The sequence below is a fragment of the Typopeltis vanoorti genome, chromosome 9 (assembly GCF_054136105.1).
Source record: "Typopeltis vanoorti isolate ZY-2024b chromosome 9, IOZ_Tvanoo_1.0, whole genome shotgun sequence".
NCBI lineage: Eukaryota > Metazoa > Arthropoda > Arachnida > Uropygi > Thelyphonidae > Typopeltis > Typopeltis vanoorti.
In genome coordinates this window covers 50,476,585-50,503,538 of record NC_143557.1, presented here as the reverse complement: position 1 = coordinate 50,503,538, position 26,954 = coordinate 50,476,585, and the positions used below count along the sequence as shown (strand labels likewise).

Below are 26,954 nucleotides of genomic sequence, written 5' to 3'. Positions count from 1 at the left end.
CAAACACGTTCCTCGATGCTAACAATATCAAGTTCTTTTCTAATATCCTCATTATTAATATGATATTGCCATTGATGCCATCTGTTCACTTCCCTAATCTTTCTCAGGACTTTCCTATCTGTGGTCTCTAGTCTTTAGTCATGTTTTATTTCTAACCCAACTCTCAAAAACATGAGTTAAAATTGGTTTCAGCACCATCTTGTATACTGCTGCTACTTTAGTGTTTTGACTAATTTCTCTTATTCCGTATATATTTATTTGGCTGACTACCTACTATATCAGCTTTGTTGATTCTGTTGTCTATTTCCATTACCATCACCAATAAAAATTGTGCCCTGGTAGCGGAAATGTTTTATTTGTTCTATAGGTTGTCCATTCACAGTGCAGTTGATATTTTTAATGTTTCTGCCTATTTTGATTGTCTTTGTCTTGTTACTGTTGATTTTCATACCAAATTTATTACAACAGTTATTCAATTTAGTCAGGAAGTCTTGAAGACTTGTACTAGATTTATTTAAAAGTATAACAACATCTGCATAAAGATCTGAGATTAACATCTCCAATTTTGATATCGGGTTTAATACCACTTTCCTTCATAATGTGATCCACATAGATAATGAATAACAGAGGGAAATAAATGTACATCCTTGTCTGACACCAGATTTAACATCAAACCATCTTCCTGTACTTCAGTCAATTCTAACTGCTGACTTGCAACTCAAACAAAGTCTAATTATTACTTGATATAATGCCCCATTGACACCACATAACTGTAATGTTTTGAATAGCTTTTCTCTTGGCACCTTGTCATATGAATTTTGGAGGTCTACAAAACGTAAATACAGATCTTTGTTATATTTCCATGATTTCTCAACTATTTGTCATAAAGTGAAAATCTGATCTGGACAGCCTCTATTTGGCCTGAATCCAGCTTGTTCATCACCAGACTTCCCTTCTACAATCGTTCTCAACCGTTTCTGAAGTATACTTGCATAAATCTTAAAAGGAACACTCAGTAGGATAATACCTTTGTAATTCTCATATTCAGTTTTATTTCACTTTTTGTATATGGGTACTATGAGAACTCTACTCCAACCATCTGGAATCCATTCCTATGACAGGCCTTCTGAACTATGCAGCACAGCTACTGCAAGACATTTAAACCTCCATACTTGAGCATTTCTGAACATATATCATCTATTCCCACTGCCTTTCCACATTTCAGGCTTTTGATAGCTTTTTTTCTACTTTGAGTATGGATATGTATTCCTGATTGCATACCAGTTGAGTGTTTCTTACTACTGTTCTGTCACTGCTTGTTTCATTTAGCAATTTCTCAAAGTAATTACTCCATACATCAAGGATATCTTTTTCTCCAGTTTTCATGTCGCCTTTATCATCTCTAATTCCTTTTACAGTACATTCCTCCATTTCTGTGCTTTTTCAACACCTCCAGAATATTTTGCCACCTTCCTGATATTTATTTTCTATGTTCTTACCAAAGTCTTCCCATGAATTTTGTTTAGCTAGTTTTACACAGTGTTTAGCTTTCTTACATTTGTCTCTGCATTCTCTGAGAGAACATGCTGAATATTTGCCAGAAACTTTCGAAATGCTTTTTTCTTTTCCTTCACTGATTCTTTAACTTCCTGTGTCCACCATGGAGTTCTGATTTTTCTATCCTTGCAGACAACCTCACTGCATGCCTCTCTGGCTTAATCAATCAATGTTTTCACTGATTGAAGAAAACATCTCCAAGGTTTAGTTCCTGTTCTCAAACTCTTTCATATTTTCTTGAATAATGATTGTGTATTTTAGTTTACAGTTCACATCTGAGAGCTGGTCATCTTTTATTCACTTTAAAACTTTCTTACATGTTCTTTTCAATATGAAATTCAATTTTATTCTGCTGAATACTAAATAGCAATCACTTCCAATTTCAAATATTCTGTACACTAGTGTGAAAACATCACTATTGACAATAACATAATCAATGATACTTTTCTTATTACTTGGCTCTTCTCTCCATGTGAATTTGTGCACATTTTTATGTAGGAACATGGTGTTAGTAATAACCAGTCCATGTCCTCAGCAGAAATCAAACCAGTATTTGCCATTATTAGATTTGCTCTTTTCTCCAAATTTTCCCAAAATATTTCTGCATGTCTGACAATCGTTTCCTACTCTGCTATTTAGATCCTCAACAAGGACCAACTTTTCCTTTTGCATTGTATCAATTGCTTTCTCTAAAGCCTCACAAAAAAAAAAAAAAAAAAAAAAAATCTTCCACTTTTACCTTAGTAGAACCTTCTGTGGGACCATAAGCACAAATAAGTCTCATTGTCCAGTTCCCTATTCCTTGATTGTTATTGCCTGAATATAACATTTTATATTTATTGCTTAGAAAGATCTCACCAATTTTTGTTTTTTTTTTGTTTCAGTCATCCCTATTATGTCGATCTTGTTGCTTATCCAGTTCCTCAGCCAGTTCCATTTCTTTGCCATTTGGCATTCTTATGTTGATAGTACTGATCTTGAACTCTGGTGATGTTGAGTTAGGATATGTTTCAAAGTTTGTTCCAGTCGACCTGGTTTGGAAGTTAAGTTTGTTCACAGTCAAGAATGGGGTAAGAGCTAGGTTTTTCTCCTAGAGAGCAGTGAGTAAGTGGAATAATTTGCCCTATGGGGTAGTGAGTGCATCTAGTGTGAATGAATTTAAGAGAGGGTACGATTGCTGCTTTGGGTGATTTATAGCCTATCTCGATGAGTACTCGAACTGGAAGTCTCTAATAATAATAACTATTTTTCCTAAATATTCTTAAATATGGTGCTCTTTTTCCCTAACCATCCTATCCCAGTTCTGTAACAATTAATATTCCATCTACAGAGCCTGTATAAGAAAGAATGTTAATAATTTTATACAGAATAAAAATTTTCAAAAAGCTAAATATAATCTAAATATTAAATAATATATATAAAATATTTGTTAAATTTTTTATATTTAAATTTTTTAAATATTTCTTAGATTTTTAAAAAAAATTTCTTATATGGAAATTTTTTTTTTCACATATATCTATGAAGAATTTTCATGTGATTAATTTTCCCCATGATTAATTTTCCTGCGATAAATAGTCTCCATGATGAATTGTCGCCGATCAATTTTCCCAGGATGAATTGTCCGGACACAGAATTAAATCCAAATTATATTTTTTTTTTAATAAAATGCATTTTTCATTATTTAATTTTTTCTTTCCCTCCCTCACCAGAGATCAGGCTAAGGTTAGTAGTTGCCAAACCGTAATGCTAAAGCTTACTTTAGTGTATCTTAATGCAGCTCTCTTTCTCTTTCTCTGTGTGTGCATGCACGCATGTGTGTGTGTGTGTGTGTGTGTGTGTGTGTATTCCTGATATTATGAAGGTTGAAACACCAAGTATTATTTTATCTTAGTTAAGTAAGTGCTTTAAGTTAGTTAAGTAGGTAGTTTGTCTCTAATTCTAAAGTATGAATGCTGTGCTGTTCATTGTGTATAACACTCAAACAAGATATAACTATTTCTTTCTTTCTCTGATCATTATTGCCTGAATTTAAGTATCCAAGATGAGCCACAGGTATAAATTAAATTTATACCTGGCTCATCATTAAGTCATTAATATTTGTTAATGTATAATTTTCAGTTCTATTGTTTACATTATTCGTTTGTTCAGAAGTTCTTAGGATAAATGAAGTCATTAATATGGTGAGTACAGTCGGTGATATGGTGTGATTTTTTCACTGATTGGAGTTTTGTATATGCATTGAGTTAGGCCTAATTTACACGTGTATAATGACTGCCATTGTATTACTGGTGAAGACATAACAATTTAGGTGCTAGTTGTATTTTTTACAACTTGTTATTGGTTAACTTAAAAAAAAAAATTGTTACTAAATTATGAAGAGGGAAGCTCAGCAAATCTGTTAAAAAAGGAATAATCACCATATCAATGAATTACCTGTTTTTAAATTACTTTTTAGTGAAACTTTTGTAGATGTAACTTTAGTATTTGAAAGTAAGAGACTAAAGGTAAACAAAATAGTGCTGTCTGCCTGCAGTTCTTTATTTGACAAATTTTTTGAAAACTCATGTAACCATCCAATTGTTATTCTCAAAGATACAAAATACACAGATTTTATGTACGGTGAAGTGATCATTTTGCAGGACCGACTTTCTACACTACTCAGTGCTGCTAAAAGTCTGACTGTTCAGATCTGTACAGGGCTTGCACATTAGGATACTTCCGATACTGATATTCACGAGAAGGGTGAACAAGACTCCAATAACCAGATCATATTACTTGCTGAGGTGCAACCAAAAGAACACAGCACAGAATTGCCACAGTTAATTAAGAGGAAAAGAGGAAGACCTCAGATTAGATATGTTTGTGGTTCTAACAATAACAGCATAAAGATCAATATAGCATCATGAATAAATAAACTAAACATGCAGAAGATACTAACAAGCCAATAAAGTAGTTCACAAGTAAAGGAGGGTCAGAACTGTTCAGGAACTGATTATCCACTAAGTGAGGTTTCTGTTTCTCATTGAAATATATATTCTAGTCCAACTCAGAACTTACTTCCATCTGTGCAGAGTTCAATGTTGGTAAAAGGCTCGCAACAAGGTGAAGATACAGTAATAGAAAAGGAGGAATCACAGGCGGTGACAACATCTTTTGACAGTTTGCTCCAGATCCGATGTTAATCCCAGTAGCAAATACAACACTTATTTTTAATACTGTTGAGTTAATCGAAACTTACCCAAATAAAAAAGTTCAGGGACAAGTGGAGATAGCCAAATATTAGTTCCTTGTTCTGTATCGTTTGAATTAACTACTTCTTGTCAAGTTGCACAAAGTATAATAAAAGATATCGAACCTGGTGTCTCACTCTTATTACCTTTTGCCAGTCCTTCACATCAAGATAGTAGTTCCATAATGATGATGTCTTGGAATACATCCAATCCTACTGCTGATATGACAAGTATTCATAAAATACATGATCAGCAGCTTTCACCACAAGATCAGAATGTCGCTCAGGAGAATATACACAAATCAATTAATTATCTTTAGATATCCTTGTCAGTATGTTAGTGTGAAGTCTGCTATAGATACTGCACAACCAAAAATAACCAAAAGCATAATATGAAACTGCATGAAAACATCAGACATGAATCTTCGTGCTATCATACATTGTAACTAAACATGAAAGCAGAGTTGATGAAGATGAGGCAAGAGATGAGTTGCATGTGAAGTGCAATGAAAAGAATTAGATGTACATGGAAAAGTGAAAAAGAGTAGAAGGAAAGCTGACCATGCAAAAGATGTAACAAATGATTCTAGAGTGGCTCTCTATGAATATTCAAGTATTTGAGGTGTGGTGAATGAGAAGGTGCATAAGGTTTGTTTTCCTGGTGATAGAATGAGCACAGTGATTGAAGCATTGGACATGAGGAATAAGAGAAGAATTGGTAGTTGTAGCAGGAATGAATGATTTGGATGGGAACAAGGAAAATTTCAGATTGGATATAAGGAGATAATGTGTGGTAAGAAAGGTAGTCAGTATTGCCAAGGTATGATAGTGATGAAATTAGGAGGCATGCAAAGATTATGAATGATATGTTAGTGAGTTATGTGAGGAGAAAGGAGTCCATTTTGTGAATGTGTGGGATGGATGAAACTGTATTAAGATGGGATGCATTTAAATGGTTTCAGCGTGAGTCAGCTGGAGATATTGTTGCAAGCAGAAGAGGTAATGAATAGATCTGGGGTGGTGTGAGATGATATGAAACAGCAAAAAAAAGCAGAGTAGGAAGCCTTGCAAATGGAGAGGTGAATATCATGAATAAAGTAAATGAGAGATTTAAGCATAACACAAACAGGGAAATGGGAGGGAAGGGGGAGTCAGGGTGGAAAGGAAGACACTTTATGAAACATGTGGATGCTGGATTCAGAGGTGAATGTGTGAATGGGCAAAAAAAAGATCGAGATAGCCTGGGATGGGAGGGGAGAGTTTGGGTGTGAGGAAAGTTGTAGAATTGGTGGTAATATAGAGGAAGGGATTGGGAAGGGTTATTGAAGAGTCATATTGAAAAAGTGATGTTCATAGGACTTGTAGAACCAGAAATGATTTCTTGTGTTTGTTTACTAATGCCAGAAGTATTCGAAATAAGGGGAACGAAATTGTTGCAATGCTCAAGTTTATTCACCCCAAAATTGTTGGTATAAGCGGCATGGTTAGATGAGGATAACATCCTGACAGGAATAGAGATGAACAGATGATCCTTTTTTGTGAAGACAGACAGGGAAGAAATGGAGGAGCAGTATTGCTGATGGTAGCAGATGAGTTGTGCCCATCTAAGGTGGATTTGCAAGGTGCAAATAGTGGCCACGGTTCTGAGGCAGTATGGTGTGAGGTGGAGGAAAACAGGATGAAATATTTAGTTGGGTGTTGCTATAGACCTGGTAATATTATTATTATTATTCAGGCCTCCGTGAAGTCAAAAAACTCATCGTGGGAGGTCCTTCCTAAGAATATAAAGTCTGTCAAGACTCATCAAAGGGAGGTGCCCCCTAAGAAACACAAAGTCTATCATACCACTCCTTAAACTCATTGACCATTCTCGCTCTCACAACTCCATCAGGCAATGCATTCCACGGTTCAACCACACTCCATGCAAAGAAACCACTCCTCACCCTCTTGCTCACAGTTTCCTTTCGTAACTTCCAGGGATGGCCTCTTGTCATCACTCCTTCCCGATGTTCAAGCGAGCGAAAGAACTCCCTAGTGTCAACCCTGTAACCACCTCTCAACAGTTTAAAAGTCTCAATCATATCACCTCTCTTTCTTCTATCCACCAAACTCTGCAGTCCACATTCCCTCAGCCGATCCTCATAACCAAAGTTGTACAGTCCTGAAACCATCTTTGTCATCCATCTTTGTACCCTTTCCACAGTTAATTTATCCCCTCCAAATCCTGGGGACAAAATCTGAGAACAATAGTCTAAGTATAGTCTGATCAGAGACTTATACAACGGAATGATAACCCTTTTATCCCTGCAGGTCAGTGTCCTTCTCATAATTGCAGCAATCCTCTGTGTTACCGTCACCACCTTTGCAGTATGTCCCCTAAATTTCAGGTTTCTATCAATCATCAACCCCCAGATCTCTTGTCCCCAGTATAACTCCTCCCATAGAGTATGCAGCATCCCATCGATGTTTCCCAAACCTTAAGACCTTACATTTTGCTACATTAAACTGACACCCCCATTCATGTACCCATTCTAGCTTATTCAAATCCTCTTGCAGGGTTACCACATCTGCACTATTACTAATAATCCTTCCCATCTCCGCATCATCCACAAACAACTGAATATCCCCTTGCAATCCACTGGCAATGTCATTGATATAAAGGTTAAACAATATAGGTCCTAGTAATGAGAAGGAAATGTATAGGCAAATTGTTCTAGCTAGCAAGAAATGATGATCATTATGGGTGACTTTAATTATGGTAGTACAGACTGGAATCAAGTGACTGCATCAGGAGCAAAGAAAATTAATTTTTGGAGTTTTTGAAAGATTATTACCTTAGGCAGTACATAATGGAGGGTACCCGAGGATCAAGAGTATTGGATATGATCATCTCATCAGATGATGTTATTACAAATGGGGCGTCAATCTTCCACCAGTTGGTTAGAGTGACCACAAGGTGATCACTTGCAGAATGATCAGTCATTTAAGGACGTCTGTTAGAAAGGGATATATGTGGAATTATAAGGCTGGTAATTATGAAAAGCTCAGGAAACAAGCTTGTGGTAATAAATTGGAAAGAGAAACTGGATGGAAAGGATATGAATGCTGCTTGGGCTCTACTCAAGAACTATTTGGTGGAGGCAACATGAGAATGTATTCCAAATGTTAAGAGAGTAAATAGAGCAGGTGCGCAATGGATGAATCAAGAGATAAGGTATGCAATCTGGAAGAAGAAGAAAAAGAAGGTATTATGGAAGAAGCACAAGATGAGTAGTTATAACAATCAGTTGCATGAGAAGTACAAAGAGCAGACGAGGAAGGCGACTTGCTTGATAAGGGTAGCAAAAGTGCAATATGAGCAACAGCTAGCTAATGCAGCCAAAAAAAAAACCTAAGGAATTTTTGTGATATGTGGCCAGTAGAAGAAGGAATGATTATGTTAAGATGGAATTAATCGGTGAAAACATAGGAATGATAACCGCTGCAGAGGATATAATTGAGATATTTAATGACCAACTTATAAAGGTATTTCATTCTTATGAATGTGACATCATGCAGAACTTGAAAGCAGTGGGAAAGGAGGAGGAGGAACTGTTAGTAAGTGAACAGGAGGTATATAAGGAATTGAACAGACTTCATGTAAATAAGGCTATAGGACTTGATGCTATTTCACCACATGTTCTGAACAATGTTCTAGAGAGTTAACAGCTTTTACATATCTTTTAAACATAAGTTCCAAAGGAGTGGAAAGAGGGCAAAATTGTTCTGATTGATATGGGAGATGATATGAGAAGGGCTTTGACCAGTCTGTGTGTCTGGTTAAGGCATTAGAGAGGTTAGTTAGGACCAAGATTCAGAATTGGGTTGGAAACAGAAAAATACTCTTTGGCAGGCAGCATGGTGATTTGTTCAAGGAAAATCGTGTTTTAGCAATCTGCTTACTTTTTATAATAAAGTGACAAATGCAATGGATAAGGGTGTTGCATATAGAAGAAGTTTTAGATTTTGCAAAGATGTTTGATAAATTGCCACATGACAAGAAGATAATTAAATTGGATTGGATGGGGCTAAACATAGTTTGCTGGATTGGAGAATTGTTGTCTGATAGGTATCAGCGTGTTGTCTATGGAGGAGTGATATCCCAGAAGAGGAAAGTTACTGGCTTGATCAGGCCACATATGGATTACTGTGCACAGATTTGGTCATCTGGTTTTCAGAAAGATGAAGATGTATCGGAAAAGGTTCAGAGACGATTGACTACAGTAGTTTTTTGTCTCTGGAATGTTGAGTATGAAGACCCCATAGCTGTTCCCTCAATATGTTTATATAGTTTTTCTGTCATCTAAAATCCTGAATTAATTACAAAGTTGAATAATTTTACAATATCTGGTATTTGATATTTACAATATCAAACTTTAGTCAACTTATTACATAAGCCGACAAAGATCGAGCAGTTGTAATTCAAGATAAGAATAATTATTTTAGAAAACTTAGTCTTCTACTTCGAGATCATTCTATGTACAGAGCAATGATAGAGAGACCTTACACAATCACAAATCAATAAACTTAATAGCCTCTTAGATGAAGTTTATTCTTGGGATGAAGAAACAGTAAAGAGGCTAATAGTTTATCATGCTTTTGCTCCAAGACTGTATGGCCTTCCTAATTTGTATGAAGCTGTTAATACCTATTGTGAACTGCATAGGATGTCCTATGTATAAAATTTCAAAATATTTATCTAATCTTCTTTCTACGATTACTGGAAATTCTGCTTCCGTAATAAAAGAAACTCAAACAGATTTTAACAATAAAATTTCTGGATTATCCTTACACCCACTGATCTAGTTAGTTGTGATGTAGTCTCACTCTCTTTACAAACATCATTCTGACAAATACAATCGATTTGCTTTACGAAGACTTTACTCCAGATGTTCGACTTCGTAATTAATTCAGGATACTTTAGATGCATATAAACGATCGAGGGAACAGCTATGGGGTCTCCCCCCTTTCTCCAACTCTAGCCAATTACTCTATGGAACATTTAAAACAACATATACTGGACGTTTTTCACCTAAAGTATTGGTTTGGTACAGATATGATGATGATGTGTTCGCTGTATGGAACCCCCCCCCCCCTTTGTCTGATCTTCACTGTCTTCCTTCATTGTCAACAAGTGTCTTCCTTTTCTGGATGTTCTCATTCTATATCAACCAAATAGCAGTTTACAGTTCTCAATACATAGAAAACCAACTCATACTGGTAAATATATTGAAAATTTGCTCTACAAATTCTCATTTAAACAAAGAACTGTTTATTATCAGAACTACCTTTAGTGCAAATGGTTATAATGTAAAAACTATCAAAAAAAAATAATCAATAATTATGGCTGTCGTCCTAACCCTCCTCAAGAAATTACCATAATTTCTTCAGTAGTTATCTTGGTATTTTTTCAGAAAAATACCAAGATTACTTAGTCAGAATAACATACAAGTTGCTTTCCGTCCAGTTTGCAAACTTAATACATTCTTTATCTCACCAGAAGACAAATATCTTCCTCTATCATATCCTGAAGTTCATAGGATCTCCTGCTCTTGTGGCTTATGTTACAATGGACAAACTGGTCTATCTGCAAAAATTCGTATGGAAGAACATCAGGAATACATTTCTCTTAACGAACCCAACAAATCCAGTTTAGCAAACCACATTTTATCTACAAAAACACAGAATTTGGTGGAACAAAATCAATGTTAAACAAAAGTTATTTCCTTCTAGAAAGACTCTACAAAGAAAGCTGTGAAGCAAACACTCACAACCCAAATCTGAACAAAAACGATTGCATCAATTTTGGGAAGTTAGATTAACCAATATTCATCATTCATGTGTTCCATAATTGTAATTAAATATTGTTTCATCATCATCATCTTAAATTCCTGCCATGTACCCTCAAGGGGTGTACAGGATATGATAGTACTACATGCAAAAAATTACATCATTACTAACTTCCTATCTACAATTTTCCTCCAAATCAGTCTATTACTTGTCAAGACTCCAACATCATCAGATCTTATATTTCTATTGTCTAAGGCACTTTGTGCCGTATCAATTCACCTATATCTTGGTCTTCCTCTGGGTCGTTTTGCTGCCAACCTGGCAGAGGACACTTGTTCTGCTAATCTTTCTTCGCCCATTCTGTTTAAGTGACCATACCACCTGAGATTAGCTCTACTAACGCATTCCTGGATGTTGACTTTGTCAAGTTCTTTCCTAATATCCTCGTTTTTAATATGATATTGCCATTGATGCCATCTGTTCATGCCTATAATCTTTCTCAGGACTCTCATATCTGCGGTCTCTAGTCTTTGGTCAAGTGTTTTACTTCTGACCCAGCTCTCAGATCCATAAGTTAAAACTGGTTTGAACACTGTCTTGTATACAGCTAATTTAGTGTTCCGACTAATTTCTCTCTTATTCCATATGAATTTATTCAATTGACTTCCCCATACCAGCTTTGCTGATTTTGTTGTCTATTTCCATATTTAATTTGCCATCTTCAGTAAAAATCGTACCTAAGTAGCTGAAATGTTTCACTTGTTCCACAGGTTTCACAACATTCACAACACAGTTGACATTTTCAATGAACATGCCTATTTTCATTGTCTTTGTATTGCTAACCTTCATACCATATCTATTACAACAGCTATTCAATTTAGTCAGAGAATCTTGCAGACTTGTAGCGGATTTATTTAGAAGTATAACATCATCCGCATAAAGCAAAGAGCTGACATTAACATCTCCAATTTTGATATCATGTTTAATACCACTTTCCTTCATAATGTGATCCATATAGATAATGAATAACAGAGGGGATAATGTACATCCTTGTCTCACACCAGATTTAACATTAAACCATCTTCCTGTACTTCCTTCAATTCTAACTGCTGACTTACAACTCAAATAAAGACTAAGTATTGCTTGATATAATGCCCCATTGACACCATATAACTGTACCGTATTCAACAGCTTCTCTCTTGGCACCTTGTCATATGCCTTTTCCAAATCGACAAAACTTAAATATAGATCTCTGTTATATTCCCATGCTTTCTCGACTATTTGTTGTAAAGTGAAGATCAGATACTGACAGCCTCTATTTGGCCTGAATCCAGCTTGTTCTTCACCAAGCTTTTCTTCTACAATTCTTCTCAACCGTTTCTCAAGTATACTTGCATAGATCTTGCCAGGTACACTCAGTAGGGAAATGGGTACTATGAGAGCTCTACTCCAATCATCAGGAATTCGTCCCTCTGTCCAAGCTTTCTGAACTATGCAGTGCAGCCACTGTAAGACTCTTATACCACCATACTTCAGCATTTCTGGTCGAATATCATCTACTCCTGCTGCCTTTCCACATTTCAAGCCTTTGATGGCTTTTTCTACTTCAAGTATGGATATATATTTCTGACTGCATGCCTGGTCAGTGTTTTTTACCACTGTGCTGTCATCAATGCTTGTTTCATTTACCAGTTTTTCAAAGTAATTACTCCATACTTCAAGGATATCTTTTTCTCCCGTTTTCATGTCACCTTTATCATCTCTAATTCCTTTTACAGCACTCTTTCCTCCATTCTTAAGCTTCTTCAACAACCTCCAGAATATTTTGCCACCTTCTTCATATTTATTTTCTATATTCTTGCCAAAGTCCTCCCATGACTTTGGTTTAGATAGTTTTACACAGTGTTTAGCATTCTTGCATTTATCTCTGTATTCTCTAAGAGCACGAGCTGACTTATTTGACAGGAACTTTTGATATGCTTTCTTCATTCCTTCACTGTCTCTTTAACCTCTTGTGTCCACCAGGGAGTTCTGATTTTTTTATCCTTGCAGACAACCTCACCACATGCCTCTCTGGCAGAATCAATCAATGTTTTCTTCAGAGTTTGCCACTGAATCTTCAAGGTTTGATTCCTGTTCTCAAACTTTCATTTTTTCTTCAATAATCTTTGTGTATTTAAGTCTACAGTTCACATCTGAGAGCTGCTCAACTCTTGATTCACTTTAAAACTTTCTTACATGTTATTATTTTCAATATGAAATTCAATTTTATCTTGCTCAAGACTAAATAATGATCACTTCCAATTTCAAATCCTCTGTACACTCTAGTGTCCTGCACCAGGGAGAAAACATCACTATCAACAATAACATAGTCAATGAGACTTTTCTTATTCCTTGCCTCTTCTCTCCACGTGAATTTGTGCACATTTTTAAGTTGGAACATGGTGTTAGTAATAACCAGTGCATGTCCTGAGCAGAAATCCAACAGATATTTGCCATTATTATTAGCTTTGCTCTTTTCTCCAAATTTTCCCAAAATATTTTTGTATGTCTCACAATCATTTCCTATTCTGCTATTTAGATCCCCAACAAGGACCAACTTTTGCTTTTTCATTGTGTCAGTTGCTTTTTCTAAAGCCTCAAAAAATTCCTCCACTTCTACCTTAGTAGAACCTTCTGTAGGACAATAGGCACAAATAAAATAAGTCTCATTGTCCAGTTCCCCATTCTCATATTTGCCCACATTACTCTACTCGAGACTGACTGCTATTCAAGAAGATTAGCCTCGTATTTTGTGTTGAATACTATGGCTACTCCTTTTCCTTGATTGTCATTGCCTGAATATAACATTTTGTATTTATTGCTCAGAAAGATCTCACCAGTTTTTGTATTTTTTGTTTCAGTCACCCCTATTATGTCGATCTGGTACTTATCTAATTCCTCAGCTAGCTCCATTTCTTTGCCATTCAGGCTTCTTATGTTGATAGGACCGATCTTTAACTCTGGTGATGTTGAGTTGGGGTTTGTTTTTAGATTTGTTCAAGTAGCTGACTTTTCGCTGTTCGACCTGGTTCCCTGGCGAAAACAACCAGGGCCTTGTTTAACCAGGCGACATCCCAGCTGGCTTGAAATTTTGTCATGTCATACCATCATTTTTTATTTTGGTTTAACCAATAAGAATACAATTTGGTCGGCTAAATCCCAAATTGCCAGCCCATCCTCGGTCATTCAGTATCCAGGTAGATACCCAACAGGGTGCACCACAAGAAGGTGAGGATTGGACATTAGGTCAGAAGCCCTGGTCGGTTTTCCACATTCCTTTAAAGGCTATGTGGAGGTCTCCCCTCAGTTATACAGCTTTGACCCTTAAGCACCCCTTAAATATTGTTTATAATTAAAAAAAAAAAATTGTTTATAATTTAAAAATAATTAACTAAATTGATTTATTGTAATGTATTTTGAATATCTATAATGCAGATATAGCCATTCTCCTGCAGCCGATATTGCACATAATATCATGTGCTTTCAATTAAATTGTTCTTTTTTGAGTTTTCCCTATAACTTTATTGACAATTGCTATGAAACTTAGCTGAAAATTTTACAATAAAAATATTAAACATAAGTGTTTCTGGTACTGTTATGTTAGGTCTAGTACACAGTGATTTATGGCATTCTTGAAAAATATTGCATACATTAAAGGCTAATTTTTCATTTAAAAAAAAAAAATGAAAGAGTAGGGTGAGGTTGCATTTATGTATCAAGACAACAAAGGTTCATATTCATTAAGCCAATAAAGAATTTCTTTGATCATTTTTTAAGTGATTCTTCCATATGATCTGATTCTGGATCTATATTAATAAAGATATTTTTTGGGAGGGAAGGCATCTCAGTTAAAAAGAAGTCTTTGGTTATGTTAATGAGGCAGAGGAAATGAAAAATTTTGCTTATCTACTAACCCCACAAGCGGCTCTAAAAGGCATAGCAACATCACTGATATATAAGAAGGTGGCTCACAAAAAAAGAAGTCATCTGTTGACATTTTTTGAGCAACTTGAGGTTGCAGCCTTCAGGAAAAATGGTGTGAAGAAGAATGTTTCAAAGAATAGAGGTTTACAGACAGAACAAAAGAGGGTGATGAAAGTTGGTTCCATGTGTTTTGAGCCAGACATTGAATGGTTGGTGATCATCAGATGCTCATATTTACAAGCTTAAGAGAAAGAAAGAACAAAAGTGGTGGTTCAAAATGCATATTTTGTTCGAAATTATTTATTAAAAAAAACTACTCTGTATAAAAATACCAGTGGTATAAGGAACAAGTACTTACCACAAAACAAAATTTAATACGTAGAATAAGATCATGTGAGGTATACAGCAGCTAGAATGAGATGACAAAATGTCTGCTGCCCGTCTCTCTCCTACTAAAACTTTCCCATATACTGTTGAGAACAACTCTATATGAGAAATTTATGATGGCTACAGCACGACACAATCATGCTTGTTGTCTTTTATTAATCATGTAATTGCAGTGAAAAGTGAGAATAAATATTGCAAAAATTAATTAAGCAGCATGTATTCTTTAATTGCTTTAAATAAACAAAAAATGTTCAAATCAAACATGTATAAATCAAGAAATGCTTGTTTTATGGTTGATCAGTGGAATAACTGCTTTAAAAGCAGCACCATTGGAGGAGAAAACAAAGTTGTTTCTCCATGGTATTTAACTTAAAAAATAATACATGAATACAATAGCTAAAACCACTTACATTGTAGGCTCAAAGAAATGAAAAAAGTAAACCAGAACTTTACTCAGAAGTCTAAAATGTGCATTCTGACAATGTCAATCTTCCAATAACACATGTGCTAGTATTATTATAGTAGGCAATGAAATTCATCTATGTGGCACTTTATTAATTAAATCTTCCACTGGTTGATCAGTGGAATAACTGCTTTAAAAGCAGCACCATTGGAGGAGAAAACAAAGTTGTTTCTCCATGGTATTTAACTTAAAAAATAATACATGAATACAATAGCTAAAACCACTTATATTGTAGGCTCAAAGAAATGAAAAAAGTAAACCAGAACTTTACTCAGAAGTCTAAAATGTGCATTCTGACAATGTCAATCTTCCAATAACACATGTGCTAGTATTATTATAGTAGGCAATGAAATTCATCTATGTGGCACTTACTAATAGAGCAACTTTCCTCTGATATATAAATGCCGCAACTCAATACCTGTATTCATTAATTCACTTCTAGTTTAGTCTCTTCTGGCCTGATGGTTAAATGCTTGTTGGCTGTGCCATGTGTCATGAATTCTACTTTATCTCATGAAGAATCTACCAACTTGTTAGATCCAAGTGACAAAACAAACAGAGATCCATTCACCTGTAACTTAGTCTACTTTGTGCAGACAAGATCTGTTAACATCCACCTTGAAGATTATGACAATTACATTTGATATCATTATTACGGTTCAGGACTAAGACACCACACTTTGGATAGCCCCATCATACATCACGCTGGATATACCATCATACTCTGGATACTCCATCGCACAGCATTAAACAAAGACCACTGTGCTACCTAGAATTCATGACAAGTCAGACTATTTTCAAAATCAGCTTCAACTATAAAGCACTCCTCTAACCTCAATAAGTATGGCTGCATTAAATTATCAAAGATTTGGGAGACAATCTTTTGAAGAGTATATTTAATCTAACTCTCTTACTTTGATCTGGCCCTAGAGAGCACCATGATAACCATTAATTTTCTTTTCAGTTATGATTTGAAGTGTCTCCATAATTACCTGGTTGACAGCTGTGTGATGTGTCACAAGTATATCTATTCTGAACATGATGATATGAATTCCAGTAGAATATTAGTAACTTAATAAATAACACATTTATTTTTTGTTCCTCTGTTGTTCTTTATACCATGAAGCACTACTGTGGCATGTCAAGTAGCAAGTGTCTAGAAAGTTGGTGAATGTAGTGAGTAGAGAAGCATAATACCTTATATTTAAAAAGTCAACCATAACTATTATCGTTAATTCAGAATTACATGCAAGTAATGATATATTTTCTTAAAGTAAAAATTTTTATTAAAGTAAAACTGCAACTTTATTACACAGTAAATTATATGCTTATGATATTATATAATTAAAGTTCTAGTGGCTGAGTAATTTTGGCACAGGAGACTTACCTGGAGAAAAGACCTTGACTTAAATCCCATCTATGATGGGAAGAATTTTATATGGGCATTTTTCAGGCAAGGCTAAGTATGTCTTATTAGGTGAAAGCAAGGCTTTCTCCTGGAAATTCAGGTTTTTTTCCTCTCCTGCAAAACAGTCAAACTAAGCTGTAAACATATTTACAAGATACAGAAAATATGCCACTGATAGCTTCGCATAACAACAAGCTAAAATTGAAGTCAAGATTATCCACAAATAAGTGTTAACTAGATTGCTCACTTAGAACAGTCAAAAGGATGATAAATACATTGAAAAAATAGGTTTTTAAATTTTGTTAATGACTTTTTTTTTTTTTTGGCTAGATCACATATGCTGACAAGAAAAATGACATTCAAAAGTTTATAACAAGCTTGTTTTCCTTCCAAATTGTGACTGTACTCAAAAATTACAATGGGCATTATTTAATTGAGATTAAACTTAAATACTATTAAAGGATCACTTATATTATGGTTTACCAATGGCAATGTGATTTTTCTATACATACAGCACATACAAACATAATAAAAACTGTCAGTTGAATTACATGGGCAATCACAATAATGTCTTTTCTCCATCTCACAAATTCACAGAAAAATAAATGCAACCGAACACACAGCAAGTCAGAATCAATCCCCACACTGTCTGCTGCTTGCCATGATATCACATTACTTCTCTCTCTGTACTACTTCCAATGTTACCAACACTCAAGTTGGTAATGATTATTTTTTACAAGAATTTATGAGGAATGGGAATGACTGTTTTCTTATAAACTGTGATGTGATGTAATGTAATGCAATTTTTTAAAGTCCAAATCTGCAAATACTTTGTAAGAATCAATATAACTCAGCTTTAAACTGTTACCAAAAACCATGGTGACTTGCATGCATGACATGGTATTTTGATATTAAATGTAATTTTGAGATTTTTAATTATCAATTAGAGCTTTGTCAGAAATATAAATGTTATCAAACTATCAACTCAACTCGAATTTCTTACTAGGCTACAAAACTTATTTTTGTCTAGCTGGCCAAGTTGATAATATCTAAACCAGAGATTGGGAACCTGCAGCCCTTTGAAGTCAGTACAGCCTTTTCGCACATTTCTTCAATTATTTATTATTAACATTTGACCTCCATGGAGTCAGAGACTCATCGTGGGAGGTCACACTGTTGCTATCCAACACACACTATTACACACACTGCTCATCCAACACACAGTATTGCACATAGTACTCATCCAACCATGCCTTAAACTGATTCAATGTGTCTACACCCACACACACTCAGGCAATGCATTCCAATCACCAACCACCCTCCATGCAAAGAACCTACTCCTCACTCCTCTGTTCACACCCTCCTTATACAGTTTTCAGTGATGGTCCCCTTCATCTACTCCCTTCTCAAATTGTATGAAAAATTTCTTCCATGTCGACCCGATAATAACCCCTGACTAGCTTGTATATCTCAATCATATACCCCCCCCCCTTCCTCCTATTCACGACGCTCTGCAACTTACATTCTCTCAATCTGTCCTCATACTTCACATTCCAAAGACCACTGACTACCTTGGTGAATCTTCTCTGGACCCTTTCCAACATATCCTTGCTACCATGAAGACCCAGAAAACCCAATGACCAAATCTGAGCATAATAATCCATATGAGGCTTGATCAAGGCAATGGAATCATAACCCCCCCTATTTCTGCATGTCAGGGTCCTCTGCATTATTGTCATTATCCGATGTGATATCTTCACAACTTGTGCAACGTGTCCCAAGTGAATATTTTGCATCCCATCGTTACTTACCAAAATCTCAAAACCTCACACTTTGCAACATTGAACTGCCCAATCATGCAATCAATTTAAGTCCTCTTGTAAGACAATAACATCCGCTTGACTCTGCATTGCTCTCCCCAGTTTTGCATCGTCTGTAAACAGCTGGATATCACCAGTTAAACCCAACCCATTATCATTAACATACAAATTGAACAACAATGGACCCAAAATGACCCGAGGCACATCGCTAGTTACCTTTCTTTTTTGGGATACTGCACCTCCATATACAACTTTCTGATACCTATCTGATGGCCAGTCACTGATCCAACTCAGAAGTCTGTTATCCAATCCCATCTGTTTCAATTTATTTAAGAGCTTATTGTGTGGCAGTCTATCAAAAGCCTTTGCAAAATCTAAGTACGCCACTGTATATGCATCTCCCCTGTCCAAGGTATTTGTCACTCTGTTATAGTATATAAGTAAGTTAGTGAAACATGATCTCCGCATAACAAACACATGCTGATAACCACAGAGAATACTGCTGTTATCAACCCATTTCTGTATCTTACTTCTCGCAAGGACCTTCACCAAAACTCCAGATAAACAGGCAGGCCTATGATTTAAAGCTACAGCCTTATCGCCACCTTTATGCATGGAACAATTTTACACTCCTTCCACTCCCTTGGAACTTGTGCTGTTGTAAGACTCTTATTAAACAGGCATGCCAATGCTACTACCAGTTCCCTGGAACATTCCCTTAAGATGCATGGTGATATTGTCATCAAATCTTATTGCCTTATTGACATCAAGTTTATTTATTTACGTATCTTCATCATTTACCAATTATACATTTTTAAACAGCATGTATTTTAATTACATTAAAAAAATCTTTTTTTTTTTACTAGATCACATGCTGACAAGAAAAATGACATTCAATAGTTTATAACAAGCTTATTTTTCTTTTTCTTTCAAAATTATGGTTTACCAATGGCAATGTGATTTTTTACATTTACGAATCAACTGCTATAATCAATCTATCCATTGTTGGGTAGGCATTTAATCCTTATCCATTATTCAATGGTTAGCACACTGTCATATGTTAATTTGTCATTAGAGGCCACTATGAATGCACAATATTAACTTGATTTAAGAGATTCATGACTTATTTTTCACGGTATTAACAACACCACACACACACTTTTATCACAAAGATGTTTTATTAACGTTTATATTTCGCTGATTTTCAACTCAGCATCATCAGAGCACAACACACTCGTAAACGCGACAGTGAGTGAGTGAAACAATATAATTGTAAAAGACAAAAGATCTAAAGACCTATTTTTTTTCAACTCAGCATCATCAGAGCACAACACACTCATAAACGCGAGAGTGAGTGAGTGAAACAATATAATCGTAAAAGACAAAAGATCTAAAGACCTATTTTTTTGGCGCCCTCTAACGAAAAAAAAAAAAAAAAACACGGGCGAGTTCAGCGCTTCTTCGAGAACAAATCGCCGCTACTCGCATATAGCTTAATAAGCTTAACAGCTCTATCACTAAGGTGACCAATCGTCCTCCTTTAGGGAGGACAGTCCTTCTTTTGTAGGTTCTGTCCTTTCTCGAAAAGTATCCTCCTACCTGTCCTCCTTTTCGATATTTTAAAACTAACCTCTGTATTCAGAGATGCCGCGCCGAACTGTTACGCGTCATGTGACGGTACAGTTCGGAAAGACGCGATTATGAAATGCATGCGCAGGGCATATGAGAACCTCACATGTCTCGCCCTTGTCTCGCACCATTGCGCACTTCACTTTGTTTACTTTATCTCTATATTATACTTCGTGTTTATTTCTAACGGAAATATGAAATTATTTCTTTCTGAGTGAATATTATACTCAGGTAAGTACAATTCACGTTTTATTAATTCATTAATTCAATTTTATACAACCCTGTTTTCAACACAAGTGCAAAATAATTTAAATATAGATTTAGTAAAGTTTTATCGCTTTTGTTATTAAAGTTTTAGTTTTAATTATTAATTTTATTTATTCATAATGTGCATGCATCGTTAGTGTGGCTCTATATTTTATTTTTAATTTTTAATTTCATTTAAAGGATGGAAAAATCAAGAAAGAGGAAATGCCATTTCAACGATCAATTGAAAAAGGAATTTCCACTCCTCATATCAAAGAGAGACAACATAGTTTTCTGCAATATTTGCAGAGGAGAATTTTGTATTGCAGTTGGAGGTAGAGCAGCTATAACGAAACACTTGAACACCAACAAACATAAGCAATCATTAGATGCATCAGCTTCCAGTAGTAAAGTAACCTATTTTTTTAAAACTTCTGATTATTCTGAAGATGAAAAACAGTTAGCTGTAATGGAGGGAACATTTGTATTTCATACCATAATTCACAATCAAAGTTTTCGTAGTATGGATTGTACAACTAAATTATTGAAAAACTTTCACAATGCTAAATTTTCATGTGCCAGGACAAAATGTGAGGCTATTATTAAATCGGTATTTAAAAATTACTGTGATAAAATACTTGCAGAAGACTTGAAAAATGCAGCATTTGTAACGGTTTTATCTGATGCATCAAATCATAATGAATCCAAATTGTATCCAATACTAGTATGGTATTATAATGTTACCAAGGGTATTCAAGTAAAAATTTTAAATTTAGAATCCATTGAGGGCGAAACTGCTGAAATTTTGTCAAACCACCTATGCAGAGTAATAAATGAAAACAATTTGAAATCTAAAGTTGTTGCACTAACAGCTGATAATACAAACACAAATTTTGGTGGGCGAAGACTCAAAGGAGTGAATAATGTCTATGGAAAATTACAAGATTTACTCCAAAAGAAAATACTAGGAATAGGTTGTAATGCACATATTTTGTCAAATGCAATCAACACAGTGTCATGTGCCATGCCAATTGATGTAGAAATAATAATAACAACAATTTATTTGTATTTTAGTTGTTTTACTGTTCGTGTGGCTACTTTAAAACAATTTTGTGAAGACACAAATGTTGAATACAAAAAACTTTTAGGATATTCAAAAGTTAGATGGCTCACTCTAACACCTGCTATAAAGCGTGTTTTACAATTATTTGAGCCTCTCCGTTCATATTTTTTAAGTTTAGACAAATGTCCAAAAATTCTGGAATCTTTTTTCAATTATGAATTATTGGAGATATTAATGTATTTTGTACATAATCAGGCATCTATTTTCCACAAAACGATTCAAAAGATTGAAGGTGAACATATTCCAGCTACAGAAGTTAGTCTTATTTTGAACGATTTTGTCCTTCAATATAAATCACGATTTGAAGAAAAATTTATTCCTTTAATAATAAAAAGAAAATTGTCAAACTTAGAGGAATCAAATGCGGGCATAACGGAAAAGTTTACCAAAGAAGTGCAGAATTTTTACCAAACATGTTTCCAATATGTCGAAGAATGGTCTGAAACAAATATCACATGAAATAACAGTTTTCAATGGTGTTTTTTGACTTCATCGCAAGCAAATTGGGCAGATATTGAAAATTGTGTTGAGTTTTTATCGAAAGAAATGCCTGATATTAAAATCGATGACAATTGTCTGTTTGAAGAAATTAGAAGACTGAATGTATATTTAAATTCTGATAAATTAGAACAATGGGAAAATCAACATGTTGAAATTGATAAAAGATGGGTGGAAATATTTAACCATTTCAAAAATGAACACATTCCATATGAAAATTTAGTTATTCTTGTTGAATTTATGTTGTGCTGCCCTGGAACTAATGCAGCAGTTGAAAGAGTTTTTTAAATTGGTAATGATTTTTGGACAAGTGAGAAATCAAGATTGAATGTTGATACTCTAGCTGCAGCACTTACCGTAAAATTCAATAAGAAGGATATTTCTTGCTCCGAAATTTCCAATATATTGTTAGAAAATGATATATTGACAAAAAATATTCATTCAATGGAAAAATACTCGTTTAATTAAATAATTAAAAGGGATGTAAGCATAATTAGTGTATTTTTGTTTAAATTAATAAAATGTTTCATTTATTTATGTTGTACTTTTTTCTTAAATTTTTTCGTCCTCCTTTTCATTGTAAAAAAATTGGTCACGTTACTATCAGAGCTCTACAACAAGAACTAATCAACGTGTTAAATCCTCAAATATGGACTGTCCTACAGCACATCTCCGAAATTGCAGCAAAAAAAAGAATTAAAGAATTCACAAAAGTAAAAAGCAAACACCTAAAGAAATATGAACTCATACAACAGCGGCAACATACGAAGTCCCGACCGCAACTTCGACGAGACCACGTGGTCGTAAACCTATCGTCGGAAACACTCACTGAAGCAGCCTAGAACGCTCTCAGTCCAGGACATAGCTTTGCCGTCACGCCCAAACAAATTCCTAAACTAGAAATTATGATGAAAGTAGAATGGGGTATCCATGATCCGCCAGCAATGGCCAATAACATGCGACTAGATATAGCAAGTATTATAAACAAGGCTAAGCCTCATATGCCACGTAAACAAATAACTGCCCTAAAAAAGTTATATAATAATAAAAATATTATTATTACAAAAACCGATAAAGGAAATGCAACAGTTATCATGAATAAAGAAGAGTATAACAGAAAAATGCACGATCTCGTTGTGACAGTTCCACATATCAAATTATACATCAAGACCCTACGATGTCTCAAAAGAAAAAAGTTCGAAAATTATTAAAAAAAAGTGACATCATAGCCCAAAGAAATCATCAGGAAAATAAAACCAATTCATGTTAAACCACCCCGTATTTATGGATTACCAAAAATCCACAAAACTAATATTCCCCTATGCCCCATAGTTGATAGCATAGATAGTTGGACAAGTGAGAAATCAAGATTGAATGTTGATACTCTAGCTGCAGCACTTACCGTAAAACCACATATAAACTGACCAGGCATTTAGTCAAGTCGCTTGCCCCCCCTTACTGGCAACTCCTCTACTTTTGTAAAAAAATTCAATCCATTTCAAAACACTGGTTAAAAATCTAAACCTAAAAGATTCAGACATAATGGTTAGTTTCGATGTCACCTCCTTATTTACCAATGTACCACTTATAGACACTCTTGATTTAATCAAGCCTAAATTTCCCCCAGATATTTTTGAATTATTTCAATTTACCATGATGCAGGTTACTTTACATGGGAAGGAAAATTCTACAAACAGATTAACGGTACTGCTATGGGTACCCCCCTCTCTCCCCCGTTAGCAAATTTTTACATGGAACACTTTGAAAACAAAGTACTTACCACAGCTACATACAAGCCACAAGTGTGGTTACGCTATGTAGATGATGTGTTTGCCATCTGGCCCCATGGACAAGACACTTCAGATGCTTTTGTCATCTACCTAAACAGCCAACACCCCAAAATTCACTTCACAGTAGAAAAAGAATCAAATAACTGTTTACCATTTCTTGACAAATGTGTCAAGTCGCCCGCCTTTCGGATGGATCACTATCTTTTTCTATTTACAGAAAGCCTACACACACACACACAGGAAGATACTTACATAAACAATCACATCATCATCATCCAGTCCAACAGTACGGCATTTTAAAAACACTTACACACAGAGCCAGAGCCATTTGTTCTAACGATACAGCTCTGACCACTGAACTCCAATATCTGCGCCATACGTTCTTAGCCAACGGCTACAATCCCTACAAAATAGATAAAATACTACATAGGCCCATTACTCTGCCCTCCCGTAATACACAAGAATACAACATGACCATTTCTATTCCCTATATCAGAGGTACATCGGAAAAGATAGCCAAAGTATTGTTGAAACATGGCCTTCGCACCACTTTCAAACCTCTTGTCAAGCTGGCAACTCTCATCTGCTCGCCTAAAGATAAACTTCACCCTTTAGCACACCCAGGAGTGTATGAAGTGCCTTGTGACTGTGACTTGTCCTATTATGGGCAAACAGGAAGATCAGTGAACATCCACCTGGAAGAACATGAAAGATACATTAGCTAGTATTATTATGGCAAGTCGGGACTGGCAGACCACGCTTTGGACACTCCTTCACACAGGATTAGATGGAGGAAAACGAATGTGCTATTTAGGAGTCGTTATAGATCTGAAAGTTTATTTTTTGAGTCAGCAATGGCTTTGAAGAATTCTCCCTACCTTAACAAATATGGTTGCATTAATTTGCCAAAAATTTGGGAGACGGTTATCCTAAGAAAAACTCCTGGATAGCTGCGGGGGTTTTTTTTTTCGTTAGAGGGCGCCAAAAAATAGGACTTTAGATCTTTTGTCTTTAACAATTATATTGTTTCACTCACTCACTGTCGTGTTTACAAGTGTGTTGATGATGCTGAGTTGAAAATCAGCGAAATATAAGTTTTAATAAAACATCTTTGTGATAAAAGTGTGTGTGGTGTTGTTAATATCGTGAAAAATAAGTCTTGAATAACATCAATACCTAAGCTTATATGTTAGATTGATTTGAGAGAGAAAGAGAGAGAGAGAAAAGAAAGTTTAGCTTTGCACATGTTGCTATATTGCAGTGCTGTCACATGTATAATAGTTTTATAACAAGATGAACAAGCGGAAATTTTTGTTTAATTCGCTTATTAATTTTTTAAAAATTTTATTCAATATGCCAAATATAAAGAAAAGAATAATTAAAGAGAAGAATAGCATCATTTCAACAGTAAAAAAGTTCAATGCTCATCAGCATTATGGTACACATAAGGAGCACAAATATAAAAAATTCAAAGGAGAACCAAACAAATCTATACTTATAAATATGAATCTTTGGATAAATAACAATTATTTCAAGTGACGACAGGATGAAGCAATGAAATCACCAAAGCAACTTATAAAGTAGCATATATACTCCAGAGAAAAAAGCCATATAGTAATCTGGAAATCATCAAAAACAGCGCATTGTCAAAGTTTAACAATTCTGGATTCAGAAAATTTTAATAAATACAACTGACTCTTTCACAAAGAACTGTAACCAAATAACAACATGAATTAGCTCTCAATGTTACTGAACAGCTTCAAAAAAGTTGCCAAAATGAAGGTACTTATTTTTTGATTGCCCTTGATGAGTACACTAAGATTACCGACTCAGAACAAGTTTTATCTTATATTATAACTGCAGATTTTCAATGTTACAAGGAGTCACTAACTTTGACTACTCTCATTGAGAGAACACATCAAATTGACATTCTTAATATTTTTGAAGATAAATGTCAGAAGCCAAGCTTAATTTCTGTAATTTAGTATGTGCATGCACAGATAATGCCCCTTCTATGAGAGGAAAACAAATCCTTCATGTAAAGATTTGTTGCATTTCTACAAAATGATAAACAAAATATAGTCTGCCTGCAGTTGAGAAAACAGTGCCAAGAAGAAACAATTCATGTTGAAAGGGAGAAAGGAATAAGGCAAATTATGACTTCATCACCAACGCAAGAAATCTGGCTTTATACTTAACATTTTCCAACTGTTATACAAAATAGTTATCACTTTAAAAAGTAGAACGTTCATAAAAGAAAAGCCAATTTTCCGATATGTAAAATGAACATTCATTCTGCAAAACACACTGTTTACCCTATTATCAGAATAGATTCGCCTTCTTCTGCCATGCACAGAAGTGCAGAGGGATCTTGCATCTATGGTTGAACTATAGTGCGAGTTTGTTTCATTGTATATTATTATTATTATTATCCAGGCCTCCATGGAGTCAAAAGATTCATTGTGTGAGGTCGTTTTTAGGAAATACAAAGTTTATCATACCACTCCTTGAACCCATTGACCATTACCACTGCAACCACTCTCTCAGGCAATGCATTCCAAGATTCAACCACCCTCCATGCAAAGAAACCACTCCTCACCCTCTTGTGCACAGCCTCCTTTCATAACTTCCAGGGATGGCCCCTTCTCATCGCTCCTTCCTGCCATTCCACCAAGTTAAGGAACTCTCCGATGTCTACCCTGTAACTGCCTCTCAACAGTTTAAAAGTCTCGATCATATCATCTCTCCTTCTTCTATCCATCAAACTCTGCAGTTCACATTCCCTCAGTCGATCCTCATAACTCATATTGTACATGAAACCATCTTTGTTATCTGCCTCTGTACCCTTTCCACAGTCGATTTATCCCCTTCAAACCCTGGGGACCAAATCTGAGAACAATAGTCTAAGTGTGGTCTGATCAGGGCCTTATACAACGGAATGATAACTCTTTTATCTCTGCAGGTCAGCGTCCTTCTCAGTATTGCAGCAATCCTCTGGGTTACCTTCAC

General features: G+C 35.2%; 1 protein-coding gene across 3 annotated transcripts in view; it reads right to left on the bottom strand.

The window, feature by feature from the left end:
• The window catches only part of Helz (Helicase with zinc finger), a 492,230-nt gene that overhangs the window by 428,518 nt on the left and 36,758 nt on the right, over window positions 1–26,954 (bottom strand). The window contains exon 2 of one of the 3 annotated variants that reach the window (XM_090397541.1): window positions 16,819–16,953. The exons of 1 other annotated variant lie outside the window; for it this stretch is intronic. In XM_090397541.1, coding sequence (XP_090253667.1) covers window positions 16,819–16,848 — 30 coding nt within the window. In that variant the 5' untranslated portion in view covers window positions 16,849–16,953. Of the gene's footprint in view, window positions 1–16,818; window positions 16,954–26,954 lie in introns of those variants that run through there. One more of the 3 variants, XM_090397542.1, reaches the window with a different exon arrangement.